This window comes from Aythya ferina, assembly GCF_964211825.1.
Source record: "Aythya ferina genome assembly, chromosome: 2".
Classification (NCBI taxonomy): Eukaryota; Metazoa; Chordata; class Aves; order Anseriformes; family Anatidae; genus Aythya; species Aythya ferina.
Genome location: NC_140297.1, coordinates 608,743 through 633,371, shown reverse-complemented (window position 1 = coordinate 633,371; position 24,629 = coordinate 608,743). Strand labels below are relative to the sequence as shown.

General features: G+C 72.9%; 2 protein-coding genes across 8 annotated transcripts; one reads left to right on the top strand and one right to left on the bottom strand.

The window, feature by feature from the left end:
- The first annotated feature begins 156 nt into the window (after window positions 1–156).
- SLC4A2 (solute carrier family 4 member 2) lies at window positions 157–15,857 on the top strand. Of its 4 annotated transcripts, XM_084509017.1 has the most exons (23): window positions 157–282; window positions 6,593–6,727; window positions 8,382–8,553; window positions 8,636–8,871; window positions 8,959–9,083; window positions 9,168–9,394; window positions 9,987–10,123; window positions 10,286–10,466; window positions 10,549–10,684; window positions 10,882–11,065; window positions 11,157–11,271; window positions 11,360–11,544; window positions 11,648–11,861; window positions 11,940–12,161; window positions 12,268–12,416; window positions 12,504–12,698; window positions 12,779–13,006; window positions 13,146–13,235; window positions 13,464–13,630; window positions 14,093–14,346; window positions 14,466–14,635; window positions 14,907–15,080; window positions 15,205–15,857. In XM_084509017.1, exons 2-23 carry the CDS (start codon window positions 6,668–6,670, stop codon window positions 15,283–15,285), a joined length of 3,702 nt encoding a protein of 1,233 aa, XP_084365143.1. In that variant the 5' UTR covers window positions 157–282; window positions 6,593–6,667; the 3' UTR covers window positions 15,286–15,857. The 4 variants fall into 4 exon arrangements, with proteins under 4 accessions (XP_084365143.1, XP_084365140.1, XP_084365141.1 ...); XM_084509014.1 differs by having other exon boundaries at window positions 11,648–12,161; XM_084509015.1 differs by lacking the exon at window positions 157–282 and adding an exon at window positions 1,793–1,924 and having other exon boundaries at window positions 11,648–12,161.
- Window positions 15,850–24,363, bottom strand: FASTK (Fas activated serine/threonine kinase). 4 transcript variants are annotated; one of them, XR_014689493.1, is made up of 10 exons: window positions 24,253–24,363; window positions 23,403–24,039; window positions 21,313–21,783; window positions 20,715–20,863; window positions 20,398–20,606; window positions 20,090–20,249; window positions 19,864–19,955; window positions 19,030–19,654; window positions 18,697–18,811; window positions 15,850–16,432 (listed from the first exon to the last, which is right to left on the bottom strand). XR_014689493.1 is itself a non-coding variant. In XM_084509021.1 (10 exons), exons 2-10 carry the CDS (start codon window positions 23,992–23,994, stop codon window positions 16,346–16,348), a joined length of 2,529 nt encoding a protein of 842 aa, XP_084365147.1. In that variant the 5' UTR covers window positions 23,995–24,039; window positions 24,253–24,363; the 3' UTR covers window positions 15,850–16,345. The 4 variants fall into 4 exon arrangements, 2 of the variants coding, with proteins under 2 accessions (XP_084365147.1, XP_084365148.1); XR_014689494.1 differs by having other exon boundaries at window positions 20,419–20,606; XM_084509021.1 differs by having other exon boundaries at window positions 20,398–20,635.
- Window positions 24,364–24,629: the final 266 nt, after the last annotated feature.

Sequence of the window (24,629 nt, the reverse complement as noted above, 5' to 3'; positions counted from 1 at the left end):
ACACCTCCCGGCAGCCCCCGCGATAGCCCCGCCCCTCGGCACGGCCACACCCTCCCCGGTGCAGCCACACCTCCCGGCAGCCCCCGCGATAGCCCCGCCCATGCCGTGACCACGCCCCCCGCGCCCCCCCCCCCCCCACCTCCCTATCCCCGTGGCCGCGGGTTCGAGCCCCGCCGCCGCCCGGTGCCGCTCCCGGGCCGGGTTCCGGGTCCGCCCCGCCCCGCCCCGCCCCGCCCCGCACAGAGCGGCCCCGGCCCGGCCCAGGCGCGGCGCGGAGCTCCGGTAAGTGCCCGGCCCGGGCAGCCCCGCGGGGCTCAGCGCCTGCCGGCCGCGCTCCCAGCCCCGACGGGGCGCCCGTAGAGGTGGGGGGGGGCGGCTCCGGGGTCCTCGCGGTCCCCGCCCGCACCGGGGCCGCTCCCGGTTCCTCCCCTCCGCCCTTCCGCGCCCCCGGGGTCCCCGTGCAGCCCCGAGGCTCCCCCGGTGCCGTCCCGAGCCCCCCCCGGCCGCCCCCCCCCGGCCCGGTCCCGGCGGGGCTCGGTGCCCCCCTCCCGCGGGGCCGCCGCTTGCGCAAGGCTCCGGGGCTGGGGAACGGCGCCGCGGGCCCGGCCCCGCCGCTCGGTGCCGCCGCCGCCCCGGGGCAGCCTCGGGGGGGGCTGGGGACGGTCCCGGGGCTGCTGGGGGGGGCGGGGGGGAGGGGTCCCCTCGGTAACCCCGGGGGGGTTCCGGCCCCGCGGTGCCGCTCGGTCCCGAGCCCAGCCGGTGGCGCGGACCCCCCCCGAGGGGCAGCACCCCCCAGATGTGCCCCCCCGGTAGCACCGGTGGGTGTGCAGCCCCCCCCCCCCGGCTGCCTGCACCCGTAGCTGGCAGGGCACGGCCGGGGGGCTCGGTGGGGACCCTGCGTGGGTGCCCCCGGTGACCCCCGGTAACCCCTGGTGACCCCTAGTGACCCCCGGTGACCCCCGGTGACCCCGTGGCCGTGGGCTGCCCACCGAGCGGTGCCGCCTCTCCCCTGCCCCACTTTGCTCCGCTCCCCCCGGGCACGGGGCACCGAGAAACACCGGGGAGCCCCCCGGGGGCTGGCGGAGACGTGGCCGGGGGTGGCAGCACGGGGCCAGGACGGGTGCGGGGGCACGGCGGTGACCCCGGGGCCGGGCAGAGGGGAGCCCCCCCGGGAGCCGTGGGACCGAGCCTGGCCCCGGGCCCCGGCGCAGCCCTGTCATTAGCGGGGAGCGCAGCGCCGCGCAGCCCGGGCTCGCCGCCCGACCCCACCGCGATGGAGCCAGCGAGCGGGCACAGGGAACGGGGCTGCCCCCCCCCAGCCCCCCATCTCCTGCTGCTGCGTCCCCCCGTGCCCCTCGCCCGGTGCCTGTCCCGTTGCGGGACGCTGGCTCCCGGTGCCGTGAAGCCGGGTGCGCGTCCTGCTCCCCGCGGTGCCCCGGTGCCACCCGACCCTCCCCGCGTCCCCCGCAGGAGCCTCTCCTGGCCACGGCCGCCCCCAGCCCGGCCACGCTCGCCTCTCGCCGGCCCCCGTGCCCAGCGGGAGCCTCGCCGCGCGCAGAGGTGTGGCTGCCTCAGAACAGTTACTGGGACTTGGCACTGGAGCGGTGTTTGGATAAAGTGGCCTGTTACAGGCTTGACGGAACAAAGAGTCTCGCTGCTGCTGCTGCTGCTGCTGCTTTTTTTTTTCCTCGCGCACCGGTATAAAAGCTCCCGGCGTTGTCCGGGCACTTGGCAGCTCGGAGCACAGAGCGGGCGGACAGACAGACAGACAGACACAGACAGACAGACAGCGGCCAGCTCAGCCCGCGGCAGGGGCTGTGCCGAGGGTTCCCGGCCCCACGGGGCACAATCCTGTCCCGGGGGCTCCCTCGGGGCCTGCAGCACGGGAGCGAGGAGCAGCAGGAGCACGGCGCCGGGCGATGGGGTGAGTGGGGCCGGGCAGGGGCAGGGTGGGCACGCAGCCCCCAGCCCGGCCGGGGGGCAGGGGCTGTGCTGGCGCCTGTCCCCAGGCACCCTGCCGAGCCCGCGGTGCGGCTGCGCCTGATCCTTCCCTGGGCGCACCCTGGGGTGGCCGCAGCCCTCGGGATGGGGCAGGGGCTGGTGGCTGCTGTGGGACGGAGCCCCCTGGGCTGGGGTACTGTGGGGTCTGGCCGGCAGCTCCCAGGGCGGCCCCGTGTCCCCGTGCTGCCGGGGGGGGACGCCGGCCCCCCGGGGCCGTGGCGGTGGCACCGCGTGTGGGCGTGCGCGCGGAGCAGCGCCGTGATTCATCCCCTGGATCCGGTTGTTTTGAGGTCACCGAGCGGGGGGAGGAGGATATTTTTGGTGGCGGCTTCTGAAGTTGCAGTGTCTAGAGAACCTCGGCGGCCACGGGAGCCGTGCCGAGGGGGGCTGCGGCGTGCTGGTGGCAGCGGGCCCCGCTCCATCCCTCGCCGCCTGCCATGGCCGTGGGAGCAGGCGCGGGCTCCCCGACCCCCTGCGCTGCAGGCCCGGCTCTGCCGGGGGCTCACGGGGCCACACGGAGCCGCCAGGTGAGCGGGGGGGTGGCAGGACCGGGACAGGGGGCTCAGGGGTGGCCGCATGCGCACGGCCACTGCAGGTGCCGGTGACGCCGGTGACCCATGGGGGGCACGGTGAGCCCAGCACCCCGGGGTGCGGAGGCAGCTCAGCCTTGGGGTGCCGGTCACGGGCTGGTGCCGCTGGCACGGTGATACCGGGCTGGGGCCTTGCTGCCCCGAATGGCTGCTGCGCCCGGAGCTGAGGAATGTCCTGGGCAGGAGCAGGGGGATTAGCGAGCGGCTGCAGCCACCAAATTCCTCCTCGTCCTCCCGCTGCCGTGGGATGGGGTGGGCGGCCGGGTGCCCCGGGCTGAGCTGTGCCCAAGGCTGCAGCCCTGCTCCCCTGGGGGCTCCTCGTCACCACCGAGCTCCTGGTGCCATGGTGGGGACAGGGACAGGGACAGGGCAGCCCACCTGCTGCAGAGGGAGGGGGCTGTCCCGCGACCCACACGGTGTGGGGCTGGGGGCTGTGGGGGCTCCTCGCGGTGCCGGCCCCCTCAGCACCCCCAGCCTGCTCTCCGTGGGGGCACAGGGACCCCATCCCACCAGGTCGGGGCAGTGCATGCAGCTCTCTGGGGCTGTGGCTGTCCCTGGTCCCCCTCGGGTGCGCTGGGACACAATGCGCAGAGGGATGGGTGGGGGACCGTGCATAGAGAATGGGAAATGGGGACAATGGGGACATTCCCCCCAAAAAAGCCCCATGAGAAGGGGTGGGGGGCCCACGGCTGCTGGTGACCTGGTGCAGCATCACCTCTGGCCGCTCACAGCGGGGGTACTGGGGGGACAAGGCCCCAGGAGCCCCACGGGGTCAGCGGTGCCCATCACCACGCAGCCCCCGTTGGGTTCCCACGTGGGGCCGTGGCACCGGGGCTCCTCTCCCCGCTGACCGGGGCAGGGCTGGGGCTGGGACACGTCCACCCAGTGCAGGGCACAGCCTGCCCAGCGCCACGCTGAGCCTGTGGCAGCGCACCCGGAGCATGCCAGGGGCAGTGTCCATGGAGCGGGCCCAGCTCGGGCAGCGGTGGCTGGGCTGGGTCCCGCGGCCAGGCTGTGGATGAGGCTCCAAAACCTGGGGCAGCGGCCACCAAGGGCTGCTCCCTGGCCTGTGGGCACAAACGTGTGGCTCGTGGATGAGTGCCTGGGGCATCCACCTCTGGAGAGGCACGGGGCTGCGTGTGGGTGGCCAGCGGCACGGGCACGAGCAGTGGTGGTGGTGGTGGGGGTGCTGCGTCCAGGGAGCTGCTGCTGGGTGCTGCAGCGGGGCCGGGAGCAGCCCCGGGAGCGCCAGGCGTGGTGCCGCGGGGCCGGGACGATGCCCTGTAATCGTCTTAGGCGGGATCAGGCGGGCAGGTCGAGGCTGGCCCCAGGAATGCGGCGGCAGCACCGGGGCGGGAGCAGCAGAGCCGGCTCACGCACAGGCACCGAGCGGAGCCAGGCGGTAATTAATGGCGCAGAGCGGTGTTGGCAGCCCTATCTCCCTATCGGGGACCTGCCCTGCTTATCTGAGCGGGATTGTTCCCGGCAAACAACAGCCCATTGTGCCGCGCCAGGGCCTGGGAAACGCCGCACGCGGAGCGCTGCGGGACCGGCTCTGCTGCGGGGCGCGGGGGGCTCCTGCGGGGCCAGGGGTGCGGGGACCGGGGCGTCCTCCCGGCCCCGCGGGGCTGCGGGGAGCGGGTGCGGGACCAGCGGGGTGCCCGGTGCGGGAGCGCCTGACTCAGGGCTCCTCGTGGCTCCTCTCCCGGCCGCGGCACGAGCTGCTGAGCCGTTTCCGCCCGGCCGCGCTCGCGGTGACTCAGCCCCAGCGGGGCAGCAGAGGGCCTGGCGCCCGTCACCCTTTCCAGCGGGGTCAGCCAAGGGTGCCCGCAGCCCTTGTGGCCGGGTGCTGCGGCTCTGCCGGCCCCGCGGTCCTGCTGGGTCCCCGCTGTGGCACCGCCGAAGGCCAGGGGAGCGGGGCAGTGCTCGGAGCCCCCCTTTTGGGCAAGGGGCAGGCGTGCAGGGGCTGGAGGCGGGTTAGCACACGGCTCCCCGGTGCCATGAGCACACGGCTCAGGACCGCTTCCCAGCTGCGCTCTGCCCAGCGCAGTCCCAGAGGTGTTTACGAGGCTCTAAGCCCTGCGAGCTGCAGCCAGGATTAAAGGCAGCAAAGCCTCTCAGGGCAGCGGCGAGAGCGCTCCTGCACCAGACCTGGCACCCTTGGGTGGGGGCCCACGCACCACAGCGGGGCTGCTCCCATGGGGTGATGTGGCCATGCCCCCCCAGCGGGGCTGGAGCCGCGTGGAGGCTCCATCTGCGCCCAGCCAGGCTCTTCTGGGTGCCTGTGCCCCCGCTGCGTGCTCAGCACGTGCTGCCGCTGTCGGGTGGCTCATCCTCCCCATCCCCGTGCCCGGGTGCTGCCTGGCACAGCAGAGCTCACCCCCCCCTTCCCCCTTCACCTCCCCCCATTGCAGCCCTAGGGGCTGGGGGACCGCAGGGGGCATTTTGGGGGTCCCGGCTCTGCCGGAGCAGGCACCAGCTTGTGTCCCCCCCCCAGTTCCATCCCCACTGGGCGCACTGGTGCGACCAGAGCCGCACAGTTCCTGCAGAGATGATGGGAACTGGGAGCCCCCGGCCGTCCCCATGCCCTGCAGGGTGCGGTGGCCGCGGGGGCCGCGGGACGTGTCCCTCCCCGGGGCTGCGGGGCACACACCGGGGCTCCCCGTCCCGCGCCCCGGCCGGCGGCGGGGGAGTGGCAGCGGCGGTTTGGCGGGCGCCCCGGCAGGTCAGGTCGCTAATCTGCGCTCGCTCGGCTGGAATGTGGATGTTCTGGCTCCGGCCCCGGGATTAGGGAGCAGCCGGAGCCGGGCAGCGCCGAGCCCAGAGCCAGCAGCCGCGGGCAGCGCGCCGTGCCCGGCTTGGCACCGCACCGCGGCTGAGCAGGGCCCGAGGAGACGCAGTCCCGGCGGGCACCGAGGCCGCAGCTCCTCGAGGCCGGCCACGGCTCCGGGCACGGGTTGGGGAGAGGGGGAGCGTGGCCCCGTGCCGCCCGTGGCGGTGTTTGTGCTGGCAGGGCACGGCCAGGCACCCCGGGCCGGGGGTGGCGCACAAACACCGTCCTTATCTGCGGCCGTGCCTGCCCCCGCCTCGCCTCCCCTTGCTGATGGGCAGCAGCCACCTTGGCAAGGGCACGGGGCTGCGGGGACGGCTCCTGGAAAACCCCGCGGTGTGGAAAGAGTGGCTCAGGGCGGCTCCCGCCTGCTCCTGGGGGCACGGCCAGCGGGGTTTGGGGGGCAAGCAGCCCCCTTAAAGCCTGGGGGGGGGGGGGGCAGCAGCCCGCGGCAGCAGCACCCCACGTGCGGGGTGGCGGCGGTGTGGGGCGCACGGAGGGGTCGCAGGTGTGGGGCGGGGGGCGGGAGGGGTGCGGGTGCGGGCGGCGAGGCGCCCATGTGAGGCGCAGTCATCCATCACCACCCTCCGCGGTCCCCGCCGTCACGTGGGGCCGCCCGCCGCAATAAACCCGGCACGCCGGCACCCAGGGCTCAGCCGGGGCCCGGGGAGCTGCCGAGGGCAAGTGGGGGGCGCGGGGGGCGCGGGGCTGGAGGAGGGCGCGTGGAGGGGTTTGGGGTGAAGGAGGGCGGCGGGGGTGCCCGTCTGGGGGTCCAGTCTGGGGGTCCGTGCCGCGCGGGGCCGGGCTCAGCGCGCTCAGGGTCACGCCGAGGGGCTGGGCCCCGTCCAAGCCCAGCCCTGGGCCCCGCTCTCCTCCGGCGTTTGTCTTGGCGCCCGCTCTCCTGCTCGGACCCCGCGGCCAAGACAAACCCGGCTGGAGCCGGCCCCGGGGCGCAGCCCGCCCCGCTGTTTTCTTTCTCTCCCCGGCCCCCGGGTCAGCCGGAGGGACGCCAACCGCGGCCGCCCTCCCTGCGGCGCCCTGCCGGGGCTGCTGCAGCCGCGGGGCTGGAGGTGGCACTGGGTGCGGGGCTCTGGGGCACGGCTGGGCAGCGGCACGGCCCTGCAGGGCTCACGGGGAGCCCTCCCCCGAGCCCCCCGCTCTGCTCCCCCAGGTTATGCTGTCCCAACACCGCCCTCTGAGACCCCGTGAGAAGGAGAAGGGCTAAGCGTGCCCCGCGGCCAGCGCCATGAGCCACTCCCAGGTGTCCTCCGAGATCCACCACATCGTCTCGTCGGCCTTCGAGAGCGTAAGTGCTGCCGGGGGGCCGGGGGGCTGCGGGCGGTGGTCTGCCAGGATTGGGGAACCGCAGCATCCTGGGGCACGGCATGGAGCAGGATGGCACGGCACGGCACGGCCCTGCTGGAGCGAGGGGCTGCCCGCGGGGCCGCACGGTGCCCAGCCCGGTGCGCTGCCGTGGGGCAGGGCTGTGGGGCTGGGGGTGCCCTCGAGGGGAGGCTCTGCCGGTGCCGTGCCCGGTGCCAGCACACGGCAGGGCTCTGCTGGGGTTTATGGGGCTGCCGGGAGCGGGGTTAATGATTAACCCCTCGTGGCACGCGGGATGGCTGCCCCCAGCCATTGGGCAAGGCCCCATTGCCGCGGCACGTGATTGGGGATGGGACCTGCGGGTGGCACAGGCGCTGTGGCCCCAGCCCCTTCCTCAGTGCTCCGCCACCCATGGATTTCCTCCTGAGCCCCCCGGTAAGCCCTGGCCTCGCGTCCCGCACTGCCCGGCCACGGGCTCCTGTCCCCATCCATCTGGGGGCCCGAGGCTGTGCCGGGCCGGTGGCAGTGCCACCAGCGTGCCCGGGGCGTGGGGCATCGCCCGCCAGAGCCGCTCCTGGGATGGGGAGGGCTCAGCCCCGGGGACCCACGGAGGGGGCCGCCGGTGCCTGGTGACGCCTGGCCAGGGCCGGGGGCGGGTTTGGCACGGTGGGGGGGGTCCTCGGCCAGGGGTCAGTGCGGGGGCACGGGGCTGGGGGCCAGGGCTGGGGGCTGCGCTCACAGCTCAGGCAGCGATGGGGGGGTCCTGGGGGGGGGCAGCAGGGCGCTGCGGCTGCTCAGAGCTGGGGGCTGGTGGTTGGGGTGTGGGGGCAGCGTGCGCAGCCTGGGGGTGGGGGGAGCCCCCGGGGGGGGGTCCAGGGGGGCTCTGCCCGGCTTCAAAGGGCAGGGCCCTTTGGGGCCTCCTGGGTTGTGGTGTTTGTGGGGGGAGCTGCCCATGGGGGGGGGCTGGCAGCGCCCCCTCCCCTCTTTGTGCAGCCCGGGGGGGGCGGCGGCGGCGGCGCGGCCCCGAGCGGGACCCGGGCACGGCCCGGGGGGGGGAGAACGGGGAGGGGAGTGTGGGGGGGGGCCGTGCGTGCCCGCGGGATGACGGTGCAAGGGGGGGGGGGGCGGGGGGGCCGGGCAGGCTCCGCGCAGTGCGGGGGGCGCCGCGCACACGCCGGGGGGGGCGCGGTACCGGGGGGGGGCCGCGCGTTACCGGGGGGGGCGCGCGGTGCCGGGATGCTGCGGGCGCGGCGCGGTGCCCTCTGCGCGCCGCTGTCACCTTGAGGCGGGCGCGGGGCGGCTCCGTCAATATTTGGCGAGGCGGGGGGGGGACGGAGCCGCCGCCGCCGTGACCTTCCCGGCCGCCCCCATAAAGCGCCGCCGCCGCCGCGGGGGAAGCACCGGGGGAGGCTCCGCGCCGCTCCGCCATGACTCAGGTGGGGACGGCACCGGCCGGGGCGCGCCGCGCCCGCACCCAGCGCCCGCACCCGGGGCACGGCGGGGACAGGGACCGGGCGCGGCACCGGGGGGCGGCACCGGGGGGCGCGGGGATGCGCGGTGGGGCCGGGGGGGGTCGGGGGGTCCAGGGGGCTCGGCGGGTCCCGGTGTCCGCTCAGCCCCGCGCCCCCCCCCCGCAGCCCGAGCAGGATGCGCTGGGCCCCGGCTCGCCCAAGTTTGGGGAGGAGGAGGAGGAGGAGAAGGACCTGAACAAGGCGCTGGGCGTGGAGCGCTTCGAGGAGATCCTGAGCGACTCGCACCCCCGCAACGCCGAGGAGGCCGGGCGCAGCTACGGCGAGGAGGACTTCGAGTGTGAGTGGGGCGGGGGGCGCGGGCAGGGCCCCGGGCAGGGCGAGCGGGGCGGCAGCGCGCCCACCCCGCCCCGTCCCCCCAGATCACCGCCAGTCGTCCCACCACATCCACCACCCGCTCTCCACGCACCTGCCCCCCGACGCCCGCCGCAAGAAGGGAGCGCCCAAAAAGGGCAAGAAGAAGCGCCCCCGCGCCTCTGCCCCCGGAGAGACCCCCACCATCGAGGAGGCCGAAGAGGATGAGGACGAGGCGTGCGACACGGAGACGGAGCGCTCCGCCGAGGAGCTGCTGCAGGGCGCCCCGCCGGAGGCCGTGCAGGTGGGGGCCGCTCGGGGCAGGGAGCGCGGGGGCCGGGGGGCTGCTGGTGCCCGTGGGAGCCAATTTCTCCCCTGCCCTTGGTCGCAGTTCTTCCTGCAGGAGGACGAGGCGGCCGACCGCCGCGCAGAGGAGCCGGCAGCACCCCCGGCACCGCCAGCCCCCCCGGCAGAGCCCTGCAGGGCCGTGTCCCCCAAGGCAGCCAGGGCAGCCAGGTGAGCGATGGGGCCGGGGGTCCGGGCGCCCCGTCCTGTGGGGCTCAGCAGGGGCTCAGCCCCGGGGTGGTGCCTGCCTTGCAGCCCCAATGCCGAGGAGGGACGCTCAGCGGAGGGCCCGGCCGCCGAGGAAGCCGGTTCCCCCGGCCGCCCCGCGGCCAAGTCCCAGCCGGGGCACCGCAGCTACAACCTGCACGAGAGGCGGCGGATCGGCAGCATGACGGGCGCGGAGCAGGCGCAGTACCAGAAGATGCCCACGGACGAGTCGGAGGCCCAGACGCTGGCCTCGGCCGACCTGGACTACATGAAGAGTGAGTGGGCTCTGGGCGAGGGGGGCCGGGGAGCACAGAGCCGCGCTGGCCACCTCAAAGCCGGAGCCGTGCGCGGGGCTGGGTCCGAGCAGGGCTGGGCGCAGGCTGTGGGCGCAGGGGATGCCGGGCGCCGAGGACGGGCAGGAGCAGCGCCAGTGGCACGCGGCCAGGGGCTGGCACCCAGGGCGGCTGGAGCAGGAGGCGGCGGCGATGCCTCCCCCGGGGGCTCTCCAGCTTGCAGCTCCGGGACTTCCCGGGCTGCCTTTGCCCTAACAGCTCCCTGGGGAGCTCTCTGCCCTCAGCGCACCCGCAGCCCGTTGGCAAGGGGTGCACGGGCGGCTGCTCCTCGCTGTGCAGGTGCTTGCCAACGCGGCCCCATCCTCCCTGGCCGAGTCCCACCTCCTGCTCCCGTGGCCCCCAGCCCCGTGGTGGTGGTTGCCCTGCCCCAGCTGCAGTCTCTGAGCTTGCCGGGGGGCTACTGCCGGGGACGGGCTCCCCAAGGCTGCGTGGTGCGGGGGGTTCTCTTCTCGGGGCCGTGCCCCCCGTGGGTTACCCGCCTGCCCCCACCTCCATCCGTCCCCGTTTCTGGCAGGTCACCGCTTCGAGGACGTGCCCGGGGTGCGCCGGCACCTCGTGCGGAAGAGCGCCAAGGCGCAGGTTGTCCACGTCAGCAAGGACCACAAGGAGCCGAGCACGCGGCACCGCAAGCAGGACCGGCAGCCACACGAGGTGGGGGCTGCACCCGGGGGGGCTGGGGCACGGCGGGGGTCCCGCTGCTCGCCAGGGTACCCCAGAGGAGCCATCTCGCTCAGGGCCCAGTGAAGGGGGGCTGCCAGCGCCCGCCCCCCCTGTTGCCCTGGGGTGTCCCCGCTGACCCGCCTGTGCCCTCAGGTGTTCGTGGAGCTGAACGAGCTGGTGGTGGACAAGAACCAGGAGCTGCAGTGGAAGGAGACGGCGCGCTGGATCAAGTTTGAGGAGGACGTGGAGGAGGAGACGGACCGCTGGGGCAAGCCGCACGTGGCCTCGCTGTCCTTCCGCAGCCTCCTGGAGCTGCGCAAGACCCTGTCCCACGGTAGGGCAGGGGGCAGCCCCTCAGGGTGCAGGCAGCTCTACCCCTGGCCCCACTCACCTCAGCCGTCGTTCCCTTGCCCTAGGTGCTGTGCTCCTCGACCTGGACCAGAAGACTCTGCCGGGGGTGGCTCACCAGGTGGTGGAGCAGATGGTCATCACCGACCAGATCCGGGCTGAGGACCGCGCCAACGTGCTGCGGGCGCTGCTGCTCAAGCACAGGTGAGCAGGGGGCAGCGACCCCACAGCCTCCCACTCCCCTGGGCTCTGCTCCCCACGGCAGCGGGGACAGCGCTGTCCCTGGTGCCACCGGTCCACACTGGGACGCTGGGAGCTCCCCCGGGGCAGTCGGCACCAGGAGCCCCTCGGGCACGCGGAGAGGTGGTGCCACCGCAGACAGCCCTGGGTTTGTCCCGCAGCCACCCGAGCGACGAGAAGGATTTCTCCTTCCCCCGCAACATCTCGGCCGGCAGCCTGGGCTCGCTGCTCGTGCACCACCACAGCACCAACCACGTGGGCGAGGGCAGCGAGCCGGCCGTCACCGAGCCCCTCATCGCCGGCCACGCCGTGGAGCACGACACACGGATCGACGTGGAGCGGGAGGTGAGCCCGGCCACCCCCCCCAAACCTTCCTCTGTCCTGCTGCCGCTCCTCATCCTCGGGCCGGGCCCTGACCTGAGCTCTGCCCCCCCAGAGGGAGGTCCTGGCCCCACCGCCCCCGGCTGGCATCACTCGCTCCAAGTCCAAGCACGAGCTGAAGCTGCTGGAGAAGATCCCGGACAACGCCGAGGCCACAGTGGTGCTTGTGGGTATGGAGGGGTGGTGAGGGGGGACAGGGGGGGCTCCACACGCCAGGCACCCCAAGGTGACCCCCTGCATCCTTTGGACACCCCGCAGGCTGCGTGGAGTTCCTGGACCAGCCCACCATGGCCTTCGTGCGGCTGCAGGAGGCCGTGGAGCTGGACTCGGTGCTGGAGGTGCCCGTCCCCGTGCGCTTCCTCTTCGTGCTGCTGGGGCCCAGCAGCACCCACATGGACTACCACGAGATCGGGCGCTCCATCTCCACCCTCATGTCCGACAAGGTGAGCGCCGTCTCCTGGGCCGCGTCCCGGCTTTGGGAACGTGTCCTGGACGCGTCCCCTTCCCGAGTCCCCCACCGGGGGCTCTGACCCCGCCGTCCCGCAGCAATTCCACGAGGCCGCCTACCTGGCCGACGACCGCCACGACCTCCTCAACGCCATCAACGAGTTCCTGGACTGCAGCGTGGTGCTGCCGCCCTCGGAGGTGCAGGGCGAGGAGCTGCTGCGCAGCGTCGCCCACTTCCAGCGCGAGATGCTGAAGAAGAGGGAGGAGCAGGAGCGGAGGCTGCTGCTGGAGCCCAAGTCCCCCGAGGAGAAAGGTGCCTCCGGGGCCGGGGCCGGGCAGGGTCTGGGCGGCGTGGCGGGGTCTCACCGCCCATCCTCTGCCCCGGGTGCAGCGCTGCTGAAGCTGAAGGTGGTGGAGGGCGAGGGCGAGGACGAGGACGATCCCCTGCGGCGCACGGGCCGGCCCTTCGGGGGGCTGATCCGGGACGTGCGGCGGCGCTACCCCAAGTACCTGAGCGACTTCAGGGACGCGCTGAACCCGCAGTGCATCGCCGCCGTCATCTTCATCTACTTCGCCGCGCTGTCCCCGGCCATCACCTTCGGAGGGCTGCTGGGTGAGCTCTGGGGTGTGCCGTGCCGTGCTGCTGGGGACAGGCGGTGCACCTGGAGGCGCCGCAGCCCCTGTCCCGCCTGCTGTGCCTGACCCTGTCCTGCCCGCAGGGGAGAAGACGCAGGACCTGATCGGGGTGTCGGAGCTGATCATCTCCACGTCGCTGCAGGGCGTGCTCTTCTGCCTGCTGGGCGCCCAGCCCCTGCTCGTCATTGGCTTCTCGGGGCCCCTGCTGGTCTTCGAGGAGGCTTTCTTCACGGTGAGAGCGGGGAGGACATTCCTGGGTGCTGCGCCCGGCCCTGGGGCTGTCCCTGCTGCTGACACCCGTCCGTCTGTCTGCCCGCAGTTCTGCACCTCCAATGACCTGGAGTACCTGGTGGGACGCGTCTGGATCGGCTTCTGGCTCATCCTCATCGTGCTGGTCATGGTGGCCTTCGAGGGCAGCTTCCTGGTGCGCTTCGTCTCCCGCTTCACGCAGGAGATCTTCGCCTTCCTCATCTCTCTCATCTTCATCTACGAGACCTTCTCCAAGCTGGCCAAGGTGAGCCACGGGTCCGGGACGCCTGCGGGGCAGTGCGGGGGCCAGGACGGGCCTGAGACCCCCACCCCCCGCTGCCGCAGATCTTCCAGGAGCACCCCCTGCACAACTGCACGAGGGCCAACGGCACGGAGGCAGAGGCCTGGCGGGAGGGCAGCACGGCCCCGGCCAACAGCACGGGGGGCCGCGCCACCACCAAGGTGACGGGGCGGCCCAACACGGCGCTGCTCTCGCTGGTGCTCATGGCCGGCACCTTCTTCATCGCCTTCTTCCTGCGCAAGTTCAAGAACAGCCGGTTCTTCCCCGGACGGGTGCGTGGGGCAGGCGGGACGGCGGCGCGGGCGCTGCGCGGGGCCCTGGGGTGAGCCCGGCTTTGGGGGGCAAGGGCTGAGCTGGGGGAGGGGGGGGCGGGCAGGGGCCGGGGCCGGGCTGACGCTGCTCTGCCTCCAGATTCGGCGGCTCATCGGGGACTTCGGGGTGCCCATTGCCATCCTGGTGATGGTGCTGGTGGACTACAGCATCCAAGACACCTTCACGCAGGTCAGCACCAGGCCGCTGCCACGGCGGGACCCCCCCAGCCCCCTTCCCTCCTGGGCTCAGGGGTGTCACTCGGCCACCTCGGGCTCCTGGCATCCCCCTGCCTCCAACCCCGGGGGTCCAGCCCCATCGGGTGCCCCTGTGCCCTGGCGAGGGGCAGGGGCCTCCTCGCTCCCAGGGAGCTGGGGGCAGAGCCCGCAGTGCCCCCCCATTATTTTGTGCCCCCCGCAGAAGCTGAGCGTGCCCAGCGGGTTCTCGGTGACGGCCCCGGAAAAGCGGGGCTGGGTGATCAACCCCCTGGGCGAGAAGAGCGACTTCCCCGTGTGGATGATGGTGGCCAGCGGCCTCCCCGCCATCCTCGTCTTCATCCTCATCTTCATGGAGACGCAGATCACCACGTGAGCGCGGCGGGGCTGGGATGGGGGCCCAGCAGCACCCTGCGGGGCATGAGCGGGGCAGGGGGCGCCGTGCTGTGCTGTGCCGTGCTGTGCTATGCCTTACTGTGCCATGCTGTGCCGTGCCATGCCATGCTGTGCTGTGCCATGCTGTGCTGTATTGTGCCGTGCTGTGCCATGCCTTGCTATGCTGAGCTGTTCCATGCCAAACCGTCATGTTTTGCTGAGCTGTGACAATCTGTGCTGATCCATGCCATGCCAAGCCATGCCAAACTGTGCCATGCTAAACTGTGCCGTGCCATGCCGAGCCTTGCCAAACTGCCATGCCGAGCCTTGCCGAGCCGTGCCGTGTTGAACCATAGCATCCTGTGTAGTGCTGAGCCACGCTGTGCTGTTCCGAGCCCTGCCAAGCTGTGCCATGCCATGCCGTGCTGAGCCATGCCAACAGTCCGCCCTTGTGCCCAGGCTGATCATCAGCAAGAAGGAGCGGATGCTGCAGAAGGGCTCTGGCTTCCACCTCGACCTCCTGCTCATCGTGGCCATGGGCGGCTTCTTCGCGCTCTTCGGGCTGCCGTGGCTCGCCGCGGCCACGGTGCGCTCCGTCACGCACGCCAACGCGCTCACCGTCATGAGCAAGGCCGTGGCACCCGGGGACAAGCCCAAGATCCAGGAGGTGAAGGAGCAGCGGGTCACCGGGCTGCTGGTGGCTGTGCTCGTCGGTAGGTCCAGCCCTGCCCGCCGGGGTCCCACACGGACACGGGGCCTGGGCAGTCGTGGGTGGGGGGCTGGGAGGGGTGCAGGGGTCTGGGGGCACCAAGCAGACACCCCCTCTGCGCAGGGCTGTCCATCGTCATCGGGAAGCTGCTGCAGGAGATCCCGCTGGCCGTGCTCTTCGGGATCTTTCTCTACATGGGCGTCACCTCCCTCAACGGCATCCAGTTCTACGAGCGCCTGCAGCTGCTGCTGATGCCCCCCAAGCACCACCCTGATGTCCCCTACGTCAAAAAGGTTGGAAGGGGGGGGTGGGGGGGGTGCCACGGGTGGGAGAGGCCATGCTCTGCCTGGTGGGGTGCGGGACCCTCCCCTGGGGCACCCTGGGCTGTAGCGGGGTCAGGGGCACCAGGGCCCCTGCGGGACCTTTGCCTTGGGGCTTAGGAAGGGGAGGGGGGGACATAAGAAGGGCTGCAGGAGCCAGGTCCCAGGGTGGGGGCACAGCAGGGTGAGGTGGGGGGGATGCAGGGTCCCGTGCGCCCCGTCCCTGACGCCCATCCCCACACAGGTGCGCACGCTGCGCATGCACCTCTTCACCGGGCTGCAGCTGGCGTGCCTGGCCGTGCTGTGGGCCGTCATGTCCACGGTGGCCTCCCTGGCCTTCCCCTTCATCCTCATCCTCACGGTGCCACTCCGCATGTGCCTGCTCAGCCGCATCTTCACCGACCGCGAGATGAAGTGTGTAAGTACCGGCCCCGCCGTGCGCCGCGCTGCCCTCCTCGGGGAGGGACACGGGGGGGGGTCAGGGGGGTGGTGGTGGGGGTCGGGGGAGCCCCCGCTGCACGCTCAGCCCCCCGCTCCCCCAGCTGGACGCAGACGAGGCCGAGCCCATCCTCGACGAGCGGGAAGGTGTGGACGAGTACAACGAGATGCCGATGCCGGTGTGAGCCTGTGCCCGCCCGCGAGCCGCCCGCGGGGCCCCGGTGCTGCCGCCCCGCGCGGGGCTGGGGGCAGCGGCTGCGCAGCCGGGGACGGGCCCCCCCACGCCCCCCGTGCCCCCCGGGGCTCCGCTGTGCCGGCCGGGGGCCCCCTGCCAAAGAGAAGCCGTCCCGCGGCCTCACCCCACGGGGACCCCACGGGGACCCCCCGGGGCACCCCGCTCGCCGCCGCTGCAGCGCGGGGGGCCCGTGCCTTTGGTGTCCCCCCCCCCGGCCACGTCCTGACCGCGCCGTGGGGCAGAGCCCCCCCAGCACTCCCGTGCCCTGCCCCAGCTCGACAATCAGGCGTTAGAAGCGACCGCCACCGCGTTTAATTTAACTGCACTGGCAATAACCAAACAGCTTGGCAGCGAGCGTGGCGGCACGAGGAGCGCCCAGGGCAGGGCTGGGGGCAGCACCCGCGCACCGCCCGTGGCAGGGGGGGCTGCTGGCCCTGGGGCCCACGGCTCCCCCCCCGCCAGCTCCCTGGGGCTGGGGGCAGCCCGCAGCCTCGGACGAATAAAGAGACCGGACTTTGCACACTTTTCACCAGTTTTATTGTAAATTTAACCCCCGCGTCCCAAGCACCCCCCTCCTCCCCCCCCAGGGAGCAGCCCCTGTGCAAGTGGCCGCGGCCCTGCCCGACCCCCTCCTGCCCCACTGCGGGGCTGCCACTGCCCCTATGGGGTCCCGGCGGAGCCTTCCCCCCCCCAGCAGTGTTTCGGGGGCCCCGGCCCCCCCCCCATCCCCCAGGACCACCAGACCCCTCCAGCGACCCCGGGGCCGGGGGGGGCCCTCAGGGGCCACACAGCCCCTGGCCCCGCCACGCAGCGGCCCCGTCGCGCCCCCATCCCCACGCTCACGGCAATAAATAGCTCACACCACCCCGGCCCCACGGCGCGCAGCAGGTGCCCGCGGCCGAGCCCCGCTCCCCACGGGAAGGGGGCGGCTCCGTCCCCCCCCCCCCCAGCCCCGGCCAGGGGCTCCGCGCCTGCCCCAGCGCCCACCCGGCGAGGGCCGAGCCCCCCCCTCAGAAGCGCAGCTCCCTCAGCTTCTGCCGCAGGTAGTGCTTGGCCTCCTCGATGCCACTCACCTTCTCCAGCTCCGTGTAGGGCAGCTGAAACGGGACGGGGGCGTCAGTGCAGCCCCACAGGCTGCCTCCGACCCCCCCTCAGCCCCCCCAGGCACGGGCAGACCCGGACCCCGCAGGGCTCAGAGCTCCGGCTGCACCCCCAGCCCCCCCCGGAGCCCCCACCCCAGGCGCAGGGTGCAGGACCCGCGGTTCCTCCTCCCTCCTCCACAAACTGCAAGGCCGCTGGGAGAGGGGAGGGGGCGGCCCTGGGGTCTCTGCCCCGCAGATGGGATTGGGACTGTGGTCACGGAGCTGGGGACGGGGCCCAGCAGCCCCCCACATGCAGCCCCCGGCAGAGGAGAGCCCCGAGCCGAGCCCCGCTCACCCTGACCCCACACACTGCTGTCCTACAGCCCACCAGGGACCCTAAACGTTCCCCTGCACCCCTAGACCCTGGTGCGTGACAGGGGGCAGCAGGGGGGCCACCCCATCACACCACCCCCCAGAACGGGTACAGGACGGGTGCTGCCCCAGAGCACTCTCAGGCTGCAGAGGAAACCTTCCCCTGCCCCCCCGGCCCCCCCTGCCCTGGGGATGGAGGAAACCGAGGAAACCGCAGGCTCCAGCCCTGCAGAGGCAGCTGGGCACGGGGCCGGAAGGGGCCAGGGGGAAGTGCCCCACATGTGGCAGGGGGGGGCCCTGGGGGGGTCCCCATTACACCACAGGCACCCGGTGCTGCTCGGCCCCCCCAGCAGCCAGCCCAGGAGCTCACAGAGAAGCGGGGCCGACGCAGAGCGCCCTGCAGGGACGGGGCACGGAGCCTGGAGAGCTCCTGGCTCAGGAGCGCAGCCGGGGGGTGTCTGCCCTGCTGGGCAGCTCCCACAGCCCCCCCCCAAATATCCCCAGCCGCAGAGAACAGCGAGGGGCACACACACAGCACGGGCAGGGACAGAAAGGCTGCGGGGGGCTGAGCTGCCAGGCTGAGGGCTGAGAGCTGAGTGCGAGGTCTGGCTGCAGCCAAGCCCCTGGCAGCACGCCCCAGGAGGCAGCACGGGGCCAGGAGCATTTCACACCCTCACTAACGAGCTAAATGACGCCGAGCGCCCTAACGAGGCTGCAGGGGGCAGGGCCACGGCTGGCACAGGGCCACAGGGCCCTGCGCTGCCCCTTGGCAGGGCCCCAGGGCTGGGTCCTGCGGCCAGAACAGCCCCGGGCACCGGGACAGGCTCAGGCTGGAGAAGGACTGGGGGCATCGCACCCACAGGGAGGAGGTGGTGAGGACAGGGCCAGACCCCAAACAGTGCCAGGGAAGGGACCGAGGCAATGGGCACACCTAAAATACGGGAAATCCTAGTTAAACCTCAGCAGGTTTTCTGATGTGTAAGAAATGGCTTTGTCCATGAGCACCCCTGGACACTGGGGCAGGTTACCCAGGGAACAGCCAACCCCCAGTGCTGGAGACGTCTGGGACGGGGCCGTGGCACTGAGCAGCCAGCCCCGGGCAGCGCCCCAGGGGACCGAGGAGGAAGCAAACCTCGGACGGGAAGAGCAAGAGCTGAGCTGGGACGGGGCCTGAGCTCGGGAAGAAACTGAACTGCCCGGGGACCTCCTTTTTGTAAGGGCCGCCCAAAGGAACAGGGAGAGCTCAGCAACCACGAGCACAGGGAGCGGGACCACGGAGCCGCGTGGCACTGCTGGGGTGTCCGACCCCTCTGCTGCCTGGCACTGCCTGCGGGGGGCACGCGGGGTGGGCGCAGGGTGCTCGTGGCAGGAAGCCCCCACCTGAACACGTCACAGAACACCTGAAGTGCACACAGACACCGGGGCGCTGGCCGAGGGCTTGCTGCCACCACACAAAGCCACCCAGCTTCCAAGATCATTGTCACAGCAGGGGGCTCATCCCACGGCCCCCCCCACACTGGGAGGCCAGAGGCAGTGACACCCCCACCCTGATGGCACCGAGCCACTGGGGGTTCAGCCCGGGAGCAGGCCGAGCTGCCTGCCCCTGCCCCAATCCCTGCAGCACCGGGGGATGGAGGGGCAGGACGGGGACCCTGCAGCACGGCGGTGACAGGGGACGGGACAACCCCTGCTCAAATGGGGACACAGCACAGCACGTGCCTCCCCCAGGGTGCCAGGGCTCGTCCTGCCAACACAGCCCCGTGAGAGCCCTGGGGAGGGACAGAAAGCAGCAGGGAGCATGGGGACAGCTCCGTGGCAGTGACACCAGCTCCCACCCCCCGCCCCATGCTGCGATGCGGAGGGGATTCTGCCCCAGGAGAAGGGGCCGGGGCCGCGCAGGCACTCACCTGCACCAGACAGTAGCCCAGCAGCCGCAGGTGCCTGTCCCGCATGGCGCGCGAGCCCACCAGGATGTCGGAGTTCTGGCAGTAATGCCACTTGTCATTGACCGACAGCACCACCCTGCAGGGACACAACAGTGGCAGGAGGGCAGCGCCGCGGGCTGCACCCAAGGGGGCTGCACCCGCGCCCGCCTCCCCGGGACCGTGCAGGAGGGCAGCAGGGGAAGGGCCCCCCCCTCCCGTGGTGGTGGGGGAGCCGTGCCCTGTGTGGGACACGCTGTGCCCCGGTTCCTGACCCCACAGGGCACGGGGTGGGGGCGCGGGGGCTGTGCTCGGTACCTCTGGATCTCCTCGGCTGCCGGCGGCCCCTCGCCGGGCCCCCTGGTGGGGCTGGGCCGGCACGGGGAGGGCGGGGGGCAGGCGTCCTCGGCGGGCGGGGGGCTCCGTCCCTCCGCCTCCTCCGGGGCCTGCTCCCCCTGGAAGCAGCCGTGCTCGCGGGGGGGGCAGGCGGCCGCCGCCTCCTCCTCCAGGATCTTGCCGATGGGGAACTGGAAGAGGGTGGCGGAGCCCCGCGGGGAGCAGTCGGGGGTGCCGGCGGGCGGCGCCGAGAGGCACTCGGAGGGGCTGCTGAGGGTGGAGCTGCCCTGGCTCTCCAGGGAAGACTCTTTGCTCAGGCCGCAGTAATAGTCCGCGGGGGGCTGGTAGCAGGGCCCCCCCGGCGCCGGGCAGAGCGTGGAGAGGAAGCGCCCCGCCAGGTTGTTCTCCCGGGGGGCCGGGGGGCTGCCCGGCGTCTCCGGGGCGAACGGGGCAAAGTCCTGCAAGTCCGAGGTGAGGGCCAGCACGCTGGAGCGCAAGGAGACGGCGGCGGGGGAGGCCGCGGCGGGGGCAGGAGGAGCCTTGGAAGCTGCGGGGACGCGGGAGAGGGGCAGCACCGTGCCCGAGCGGTTGATCCACAGCAGGAAGTCTGCGGGGACAGCACGGGGTCAGCGCCGCGCCTGCAAACCCACCCTGTGCCAGCCCCACGGCCCCAGAGAGCCTCATGCTGCCCGGGCTGTGCTGGGGGGGCAGCGAGCAGCAACGGGGCCGGCCCTGCCCCGAGAAAACCCCGGAGGCACGGGGCTGAGGCCGCCCCGAGTGCCGTGGAGCCAAGCACCCGGCCCGGCCGGCAGCTACCTGTGCAGTATCCGGGGGGCAGCACCTCGTCCTGCCGGTAGCACTCCTCTCCCACCAGCTGCCGCAGCGCCTCGGCCACCAGCCCCTTGTAACTGAGCAGGGAAAGAGGGGTCGGGACAGGCTCACGAGGCCCCCAGCCCACCCCCATGCCCCGCACGGCTCCGTGCTGCAGGGGACAGGCGGCGGGGTGCCCGCGGGGCCGGTGCTGACCCCACAACCCCCTCACCTGTACTTCCTGTTGGCCTCGTCGGCCGTCAGCGCGTGCTCGAACATCAGCACGCGGTAGCGCGGGTCGAGGCGGGGGCCGCTGTAGTCGCGGAACTCCAGCTCCACGGCGGCGTCCAGCAGCGAGAGGTAGCGGCGCACGATGAGCGCGTAGGGGCTGCCTGCGGGGGAAAGGGCGGCTGGAGGCGGCCCCGCGGCTCCCCGCGCCCCGCCGCGCGCCCCCGAGCAACCCCCCGAGGGGTCCGCTCGGCCCCGGGGCTGTCCAGACCCACCTCCACCTCACCGCCACGCCTTAAGGGCCGCGTTTACCCTGGGGAGGGCGCGACGTACTCATAACGTTGGTGATGAAGGCCGGAGAGAAGACCTGGTGCAGGACGGCCTGGGGGAAGTGGCTCAGCTGGAACATGGACATCAGGATGTTGACGGTGGCCAGGGGCGAGCTGCCCGCCTTCTGCTCCAGGATGGCCTCCAGCTTGGGGAAGAGCTCGCCGTGGTTGGAGGGCCGGTAGTTCATGCGGCTGAAGGGAAACACCAGCTTCTGGATCACCTGCGGCCGGAGGGAGACGGAGTCGGGCCGGGCCCCGCGGGCAGCCCCGTGCCGGGCGCGGGGCGGGCGCGAGGCTCACCTTGCTGTCCAGCTGCTCCCCGCGCTTCAGCAGGAAGCTGGCGATGGTATCGAGCAGCCGCGGCTCGCGCAGGCGGTGCCGGGCCACGTACTTGGCGATCAGGGCCATGGTGTAGGGCGTCAGGTTCTCCGCCTTCCGGGGAAGCCACTCTGCGGGGCACAGCGCCGCGGGCGTCACGAGGCTGCCGGCCCCGGGCTGCAGCCCCCCAGAGGCGAGGGCCAGGGGGAGGCGACAGGAGCCCGGCAACGGATCCAGGATCCGAGCAGCTCCCAGGCAAACACAAAGTCATCGGGCTCCTGGCTGAGGGGTTCCTGCCCCAGGCACCCAGGCAAAGAGCCCCGGGGTGCAGGGGGCAGGGGCTGCTCTGCAGAGCCCGCAGGGAGCAGCCCACTGCCCCCGCACACAGCACAAGGGGCAGGGCAGGCGCTCACCCACAGGGTGCTGCAGAAGCCTTGGGGCTCCAGCTGCCAGCGCTGCGGGCCTGGAGCTCTGCACGGCCCCAGCTGGCGCTGGCACAGCCCCAGGAGAGATCTGGGGCTAGACAGGAGGCCGTGAGGCCGCAGAGGGCACCGAGCCCCGGGGAGGACCCTGCCCCTACCTGCCATGCTGCGGATGAATCGCTCCTGGCGGTTCTCGTAGAAGAGCTGGGAGCTGAAGATGGCCTCCAGGGCCTTGTTGTTGGCCTCCTGCGCGCACAGGGCCAGCATCTCGTCCAGCAGGGCCAGCTCGTGCTCGCGCATGGCGCTGACCTGCCCCAGCGTGTGCCTGACGAGCCGCAGGATCTTGCGGTTGTTGATGAGCTGCTGGTCGGAGGCCGGGTGGCCCTGCAGCGCCTGCGCGCGCAGCCGGTAGTAGGAGAGCAGCAGGAAGAGGGTCTGGGGGTGCCGCTCCTTCTCCAGGTGCCGCTCCAGGCTGCTGAGGCACGACTCCACCAGGGGGTGCGGGCTGGACGGGTGCAGCCTCATCACGCTGCTGAACACCATGGAGACGTCCTTCTGGTTGAAGCGGCCCAGGCGGCTGCGCGACTCCTCCTCCAGCACCCGCACCAGCGGCGACTCCCCGGGCAGGCCTGCAGGACGGACGGGGTCAGGGCCCCCCCGGGCCAGCTCCCTCTCCTCGTGCCCGCGAGCTGGGGCACGAGAACGCAGCCCGAGGAGTTTGGGTCTGTCACGGGGCGTGGGCCAGGGAGGGGACGAGGGAAGCGCAGGGCTCTGGGGGAACGGGCCAGGCCATCAGCACTGCAGCACTGTGGGGCAAACCCCTCAGAGCGTCCCCAGCCACCTCACCAATGCAGAAGTCCTTTGACTTAACTGCAAAAACAAGGCGGATTTCCTGGGCCCCAGAGTTGCCCAGGCTGAACAACGCATCTCGAGGCGCTCAAAGCCTTGTTTAGAGAACAGGCGAGGCGTCGGCATGCTACCAAAACAACCCCTGTCCGTGCGGCTGGAGTTGCTCTTTGCATGTTTCCAACTTTCACATTTTGTATTTCGGATGCAGTCCTTCGCACTCAGCCCCCAGGGAGCTTTTTTCACTCACTTCTCCCCAGCTCCGGGCTCATTACTCAGCCACAGAGGGACGAGAGGCCACCAGAGGCCACGTGCGCAGCGCGGTTACGAAAAATGGCAAAGGCCAAGCCTGGCGTGTCAGGAGGGATATTTCCAGCGGGCGCACGGAGCGTTACGCGCGCCGTATGAGGCTCCCGGAGCCCACTGATCTCCCGCGCCAGCTGACAAGATTTGGGTTTTTAAAAGGGCTTTCAGGAGGGCCGGGCAGCATGGGGCACGTCGCTGCGCGTTACCGTCAGCCGGGAAGCGGTCAGGAGGTGGGAAGTGAAGAATTGGTCTGAGCAGCTGCTTTGTTCCCCGAGCAGCCCTCGGAGAGGCGGGTTAGGGCTTTTATTAACGAGCCGCTGAGCAGGGAGGGGCGGCTCAGGGAACAAAGTGTGGGTCAAAACCGGAGCAGGCTGGGGGAGCCCAGCTCCGGGCAGAGGCGGCCGACAGCCCGCAGCTCGGCGCCAACACACACAAAGCACCGCGAGGCCGCGGGGGGCAGAGACCTCCCCCCGCCTCTGGCAGGGCCCCGAGTCCTGCACGGCCCCCGCCAGGCAGCTGGGAACGGGCAGCACAGAGCCAAGGCAGCGGCTGGGCGGCAGCGTGGGGCACAGGGCGGGGAGGGCAGGGCTCCTGCTGCCACAGGCAGCCACCAGACGTAATCCCTGCGCACTGGGCGGGAGGAAAACAGAGCCCTGCGAGGCCTTAATCAGGCTAACGAGGGGGCTCTCGGGACGCTGCCTGCGGGACGGAAAGGAGGCAACAAGGCCAGAGAGGCTCCGCAGCACGAGAGGCTGCTGCAGGGGATGGGAACCCAGAGCTGCTGGGAGGCTCCTTCCTGGGTAGGGAACACGCGGGGAGGGAGCCCCCGGCTCCTGCAGGAGCAGCCCCCGTGGTTTCCATCGTGCTGTGAGCCCCAGGCAGAGCCTCTGCCTGCAGCAGGCACAGCCCCAGCTGCACGGGCAGCACGGGCAGCAGGACCCACGCTCACAGCTGCACTCCAGCTCCTGTCCCTGCGCACCAGGACCCGCCGGCTCCCCTTCCCCATGCGACCTCCGAGCGCCTGCTGCACCCCACGGCCCCGCCCCGGGCACGGGACCCTCACGGGACGCTCAGGGGACCCCCGGGGGCCACTCACCCAGGGCCGCGGCGGCGTAGAGGCAGTTGACGATGCTGAAGTTGTCGAACTTGGGGCAGCCGCTGATGATGGCCTGGCACAGCGTCTGGAACTCGGGCTGCTCCAGCACCGCGCCGGGCCCGCGGCTCTCCCCGCCGAGGGCGGCCGGGCCCTGCTGCTGCTGCAGGAGCTGCCCCAGCTTGTGCAGGGCGATGGGGTAGTGGCTGGCCGACACCTTGCCCGGGTTCTGCGTCACCCAGCGCAGCACCTCGCCCACGCTGCGCGAGCGCTCGATCAGGCGCTTCATGGTGAAGAAGGTGTCGTAGCTCATCCGCTCCTGCACGAAGCTCCAGCCCCGCCTCTTGCCGGGGCCCCGCGCCCGGCAGCCCTCGGCGGGCACGGCGCGCAGCAGCCCATGGCCGTAGGCGTCCAGCGGCAGCAGCACGGCGCGGGGCCCGGCCCTGCCGCACGAGCAGCCGGGCAGCATCCCGCTGCCGGTCCCGCTCCCGGTCCCGGTCCCGGTCCCGATCCCGGCCCCGCCGCCCTCAGCGCCCGCCGGGCCCCGCGCCCCGGGGCGGCTCAGGGCGCGGAGCCACGGCGGCAGGCGCAGCATGGCGGGGCCGGGCCGGCGCGGGGGGCTCCGAGCGGCCGGGGCAGCCTGCGGGGAACAGCGGGCGGCGCTCAGCGGGGCCGGGCCCGGGCCCGGTGCGTCCAGGCCCGACCCCGGCCCGGCCCCGGCCCCCCCCGGTACCCGCCCCAGCCCCCCCCCAACCCGGTTCCCGGCCCGGTTCCGGCCCCGCCCACCCCCGCCCGGCCCCGCCCCCTCCCTCCAGCCCCGCCCCCTCCCCTCCCGGCCCCGCCCCCCCCGTACATGGCGCTCGCGGCCGCCCGGGACCCGCCGCGCCCCGCGCTCAGCGCCGCCCGGCCGCCGAGCCCGCCATCTTCCCGACAGCCCCCGCGGCGCACCGGGGACCGCCCCCCGCGCGCGGGACGTACTTCCGGGGCGGGGCGTGCGAGGAACTCCGGCCAATCGGGGAGCGTGCCCGGGAGGGGCGGGGCCGGCTCTGAGGGCGCAGGCGCGGTGCGGGGCTGCGGGGCGCGTGCACCCAGCAGGAGGCCCCGCCCCCCGCCTGCAGGGGAGGGGCCGCACGGGGGGCGTGGCCACACTGAGAGGCGGGGCCTCAAGGACAGGCGGGGCCCAACGCGGGGGCGTGGTCTCGCGGAATGGGCGTGGCCTCCCTCCCTCCC

Coding starts and splice junctions, on each gene's coding strand:
- SLC4A2 (XM_084509014.1), top strand. CDS start 6,668: ATGAGCCACTCCCAGGTGTCCTCCGAGATCCACCACATCGTCTCGTCG. Junction 10,467..10,548: donor GCGCAAGACCCTGTCCCACG/GTAGGGCAGGGG, acceptor CCCTTGCCCTAG/GTGCTGTGCTCCTCGACCTG. Junction 10,685..10,881: donor GCGCTGCTGCTCAAGCACAG/GTGAGCAGGGGG, acceptor TTTGTCCCGCAG/CCACCCGAGCGACGAGAAGG.
- FASTK (XM_084509021.1), bottom strand. CDS start 23,994: ATGCTGCGCCTGCCGCCGTGGCTCCGCGCCCTGAGCCGCCCCGGGGCG. Junction 19,956..20,089: donor GAGGCCAACAGGAAGTACAG/GTGAGGGGGTTG, acceptor TTCCCTGCTCAG/TTACAAGGGGCTGGTGGCCG. Junction 19,655..19,863: donor GCCCCCCGGATACTGCACAG/GTAGCTGCCGGC, acceptor CTGTCCCCGCAG/ACTTCCTGCTGTGGATCAAC.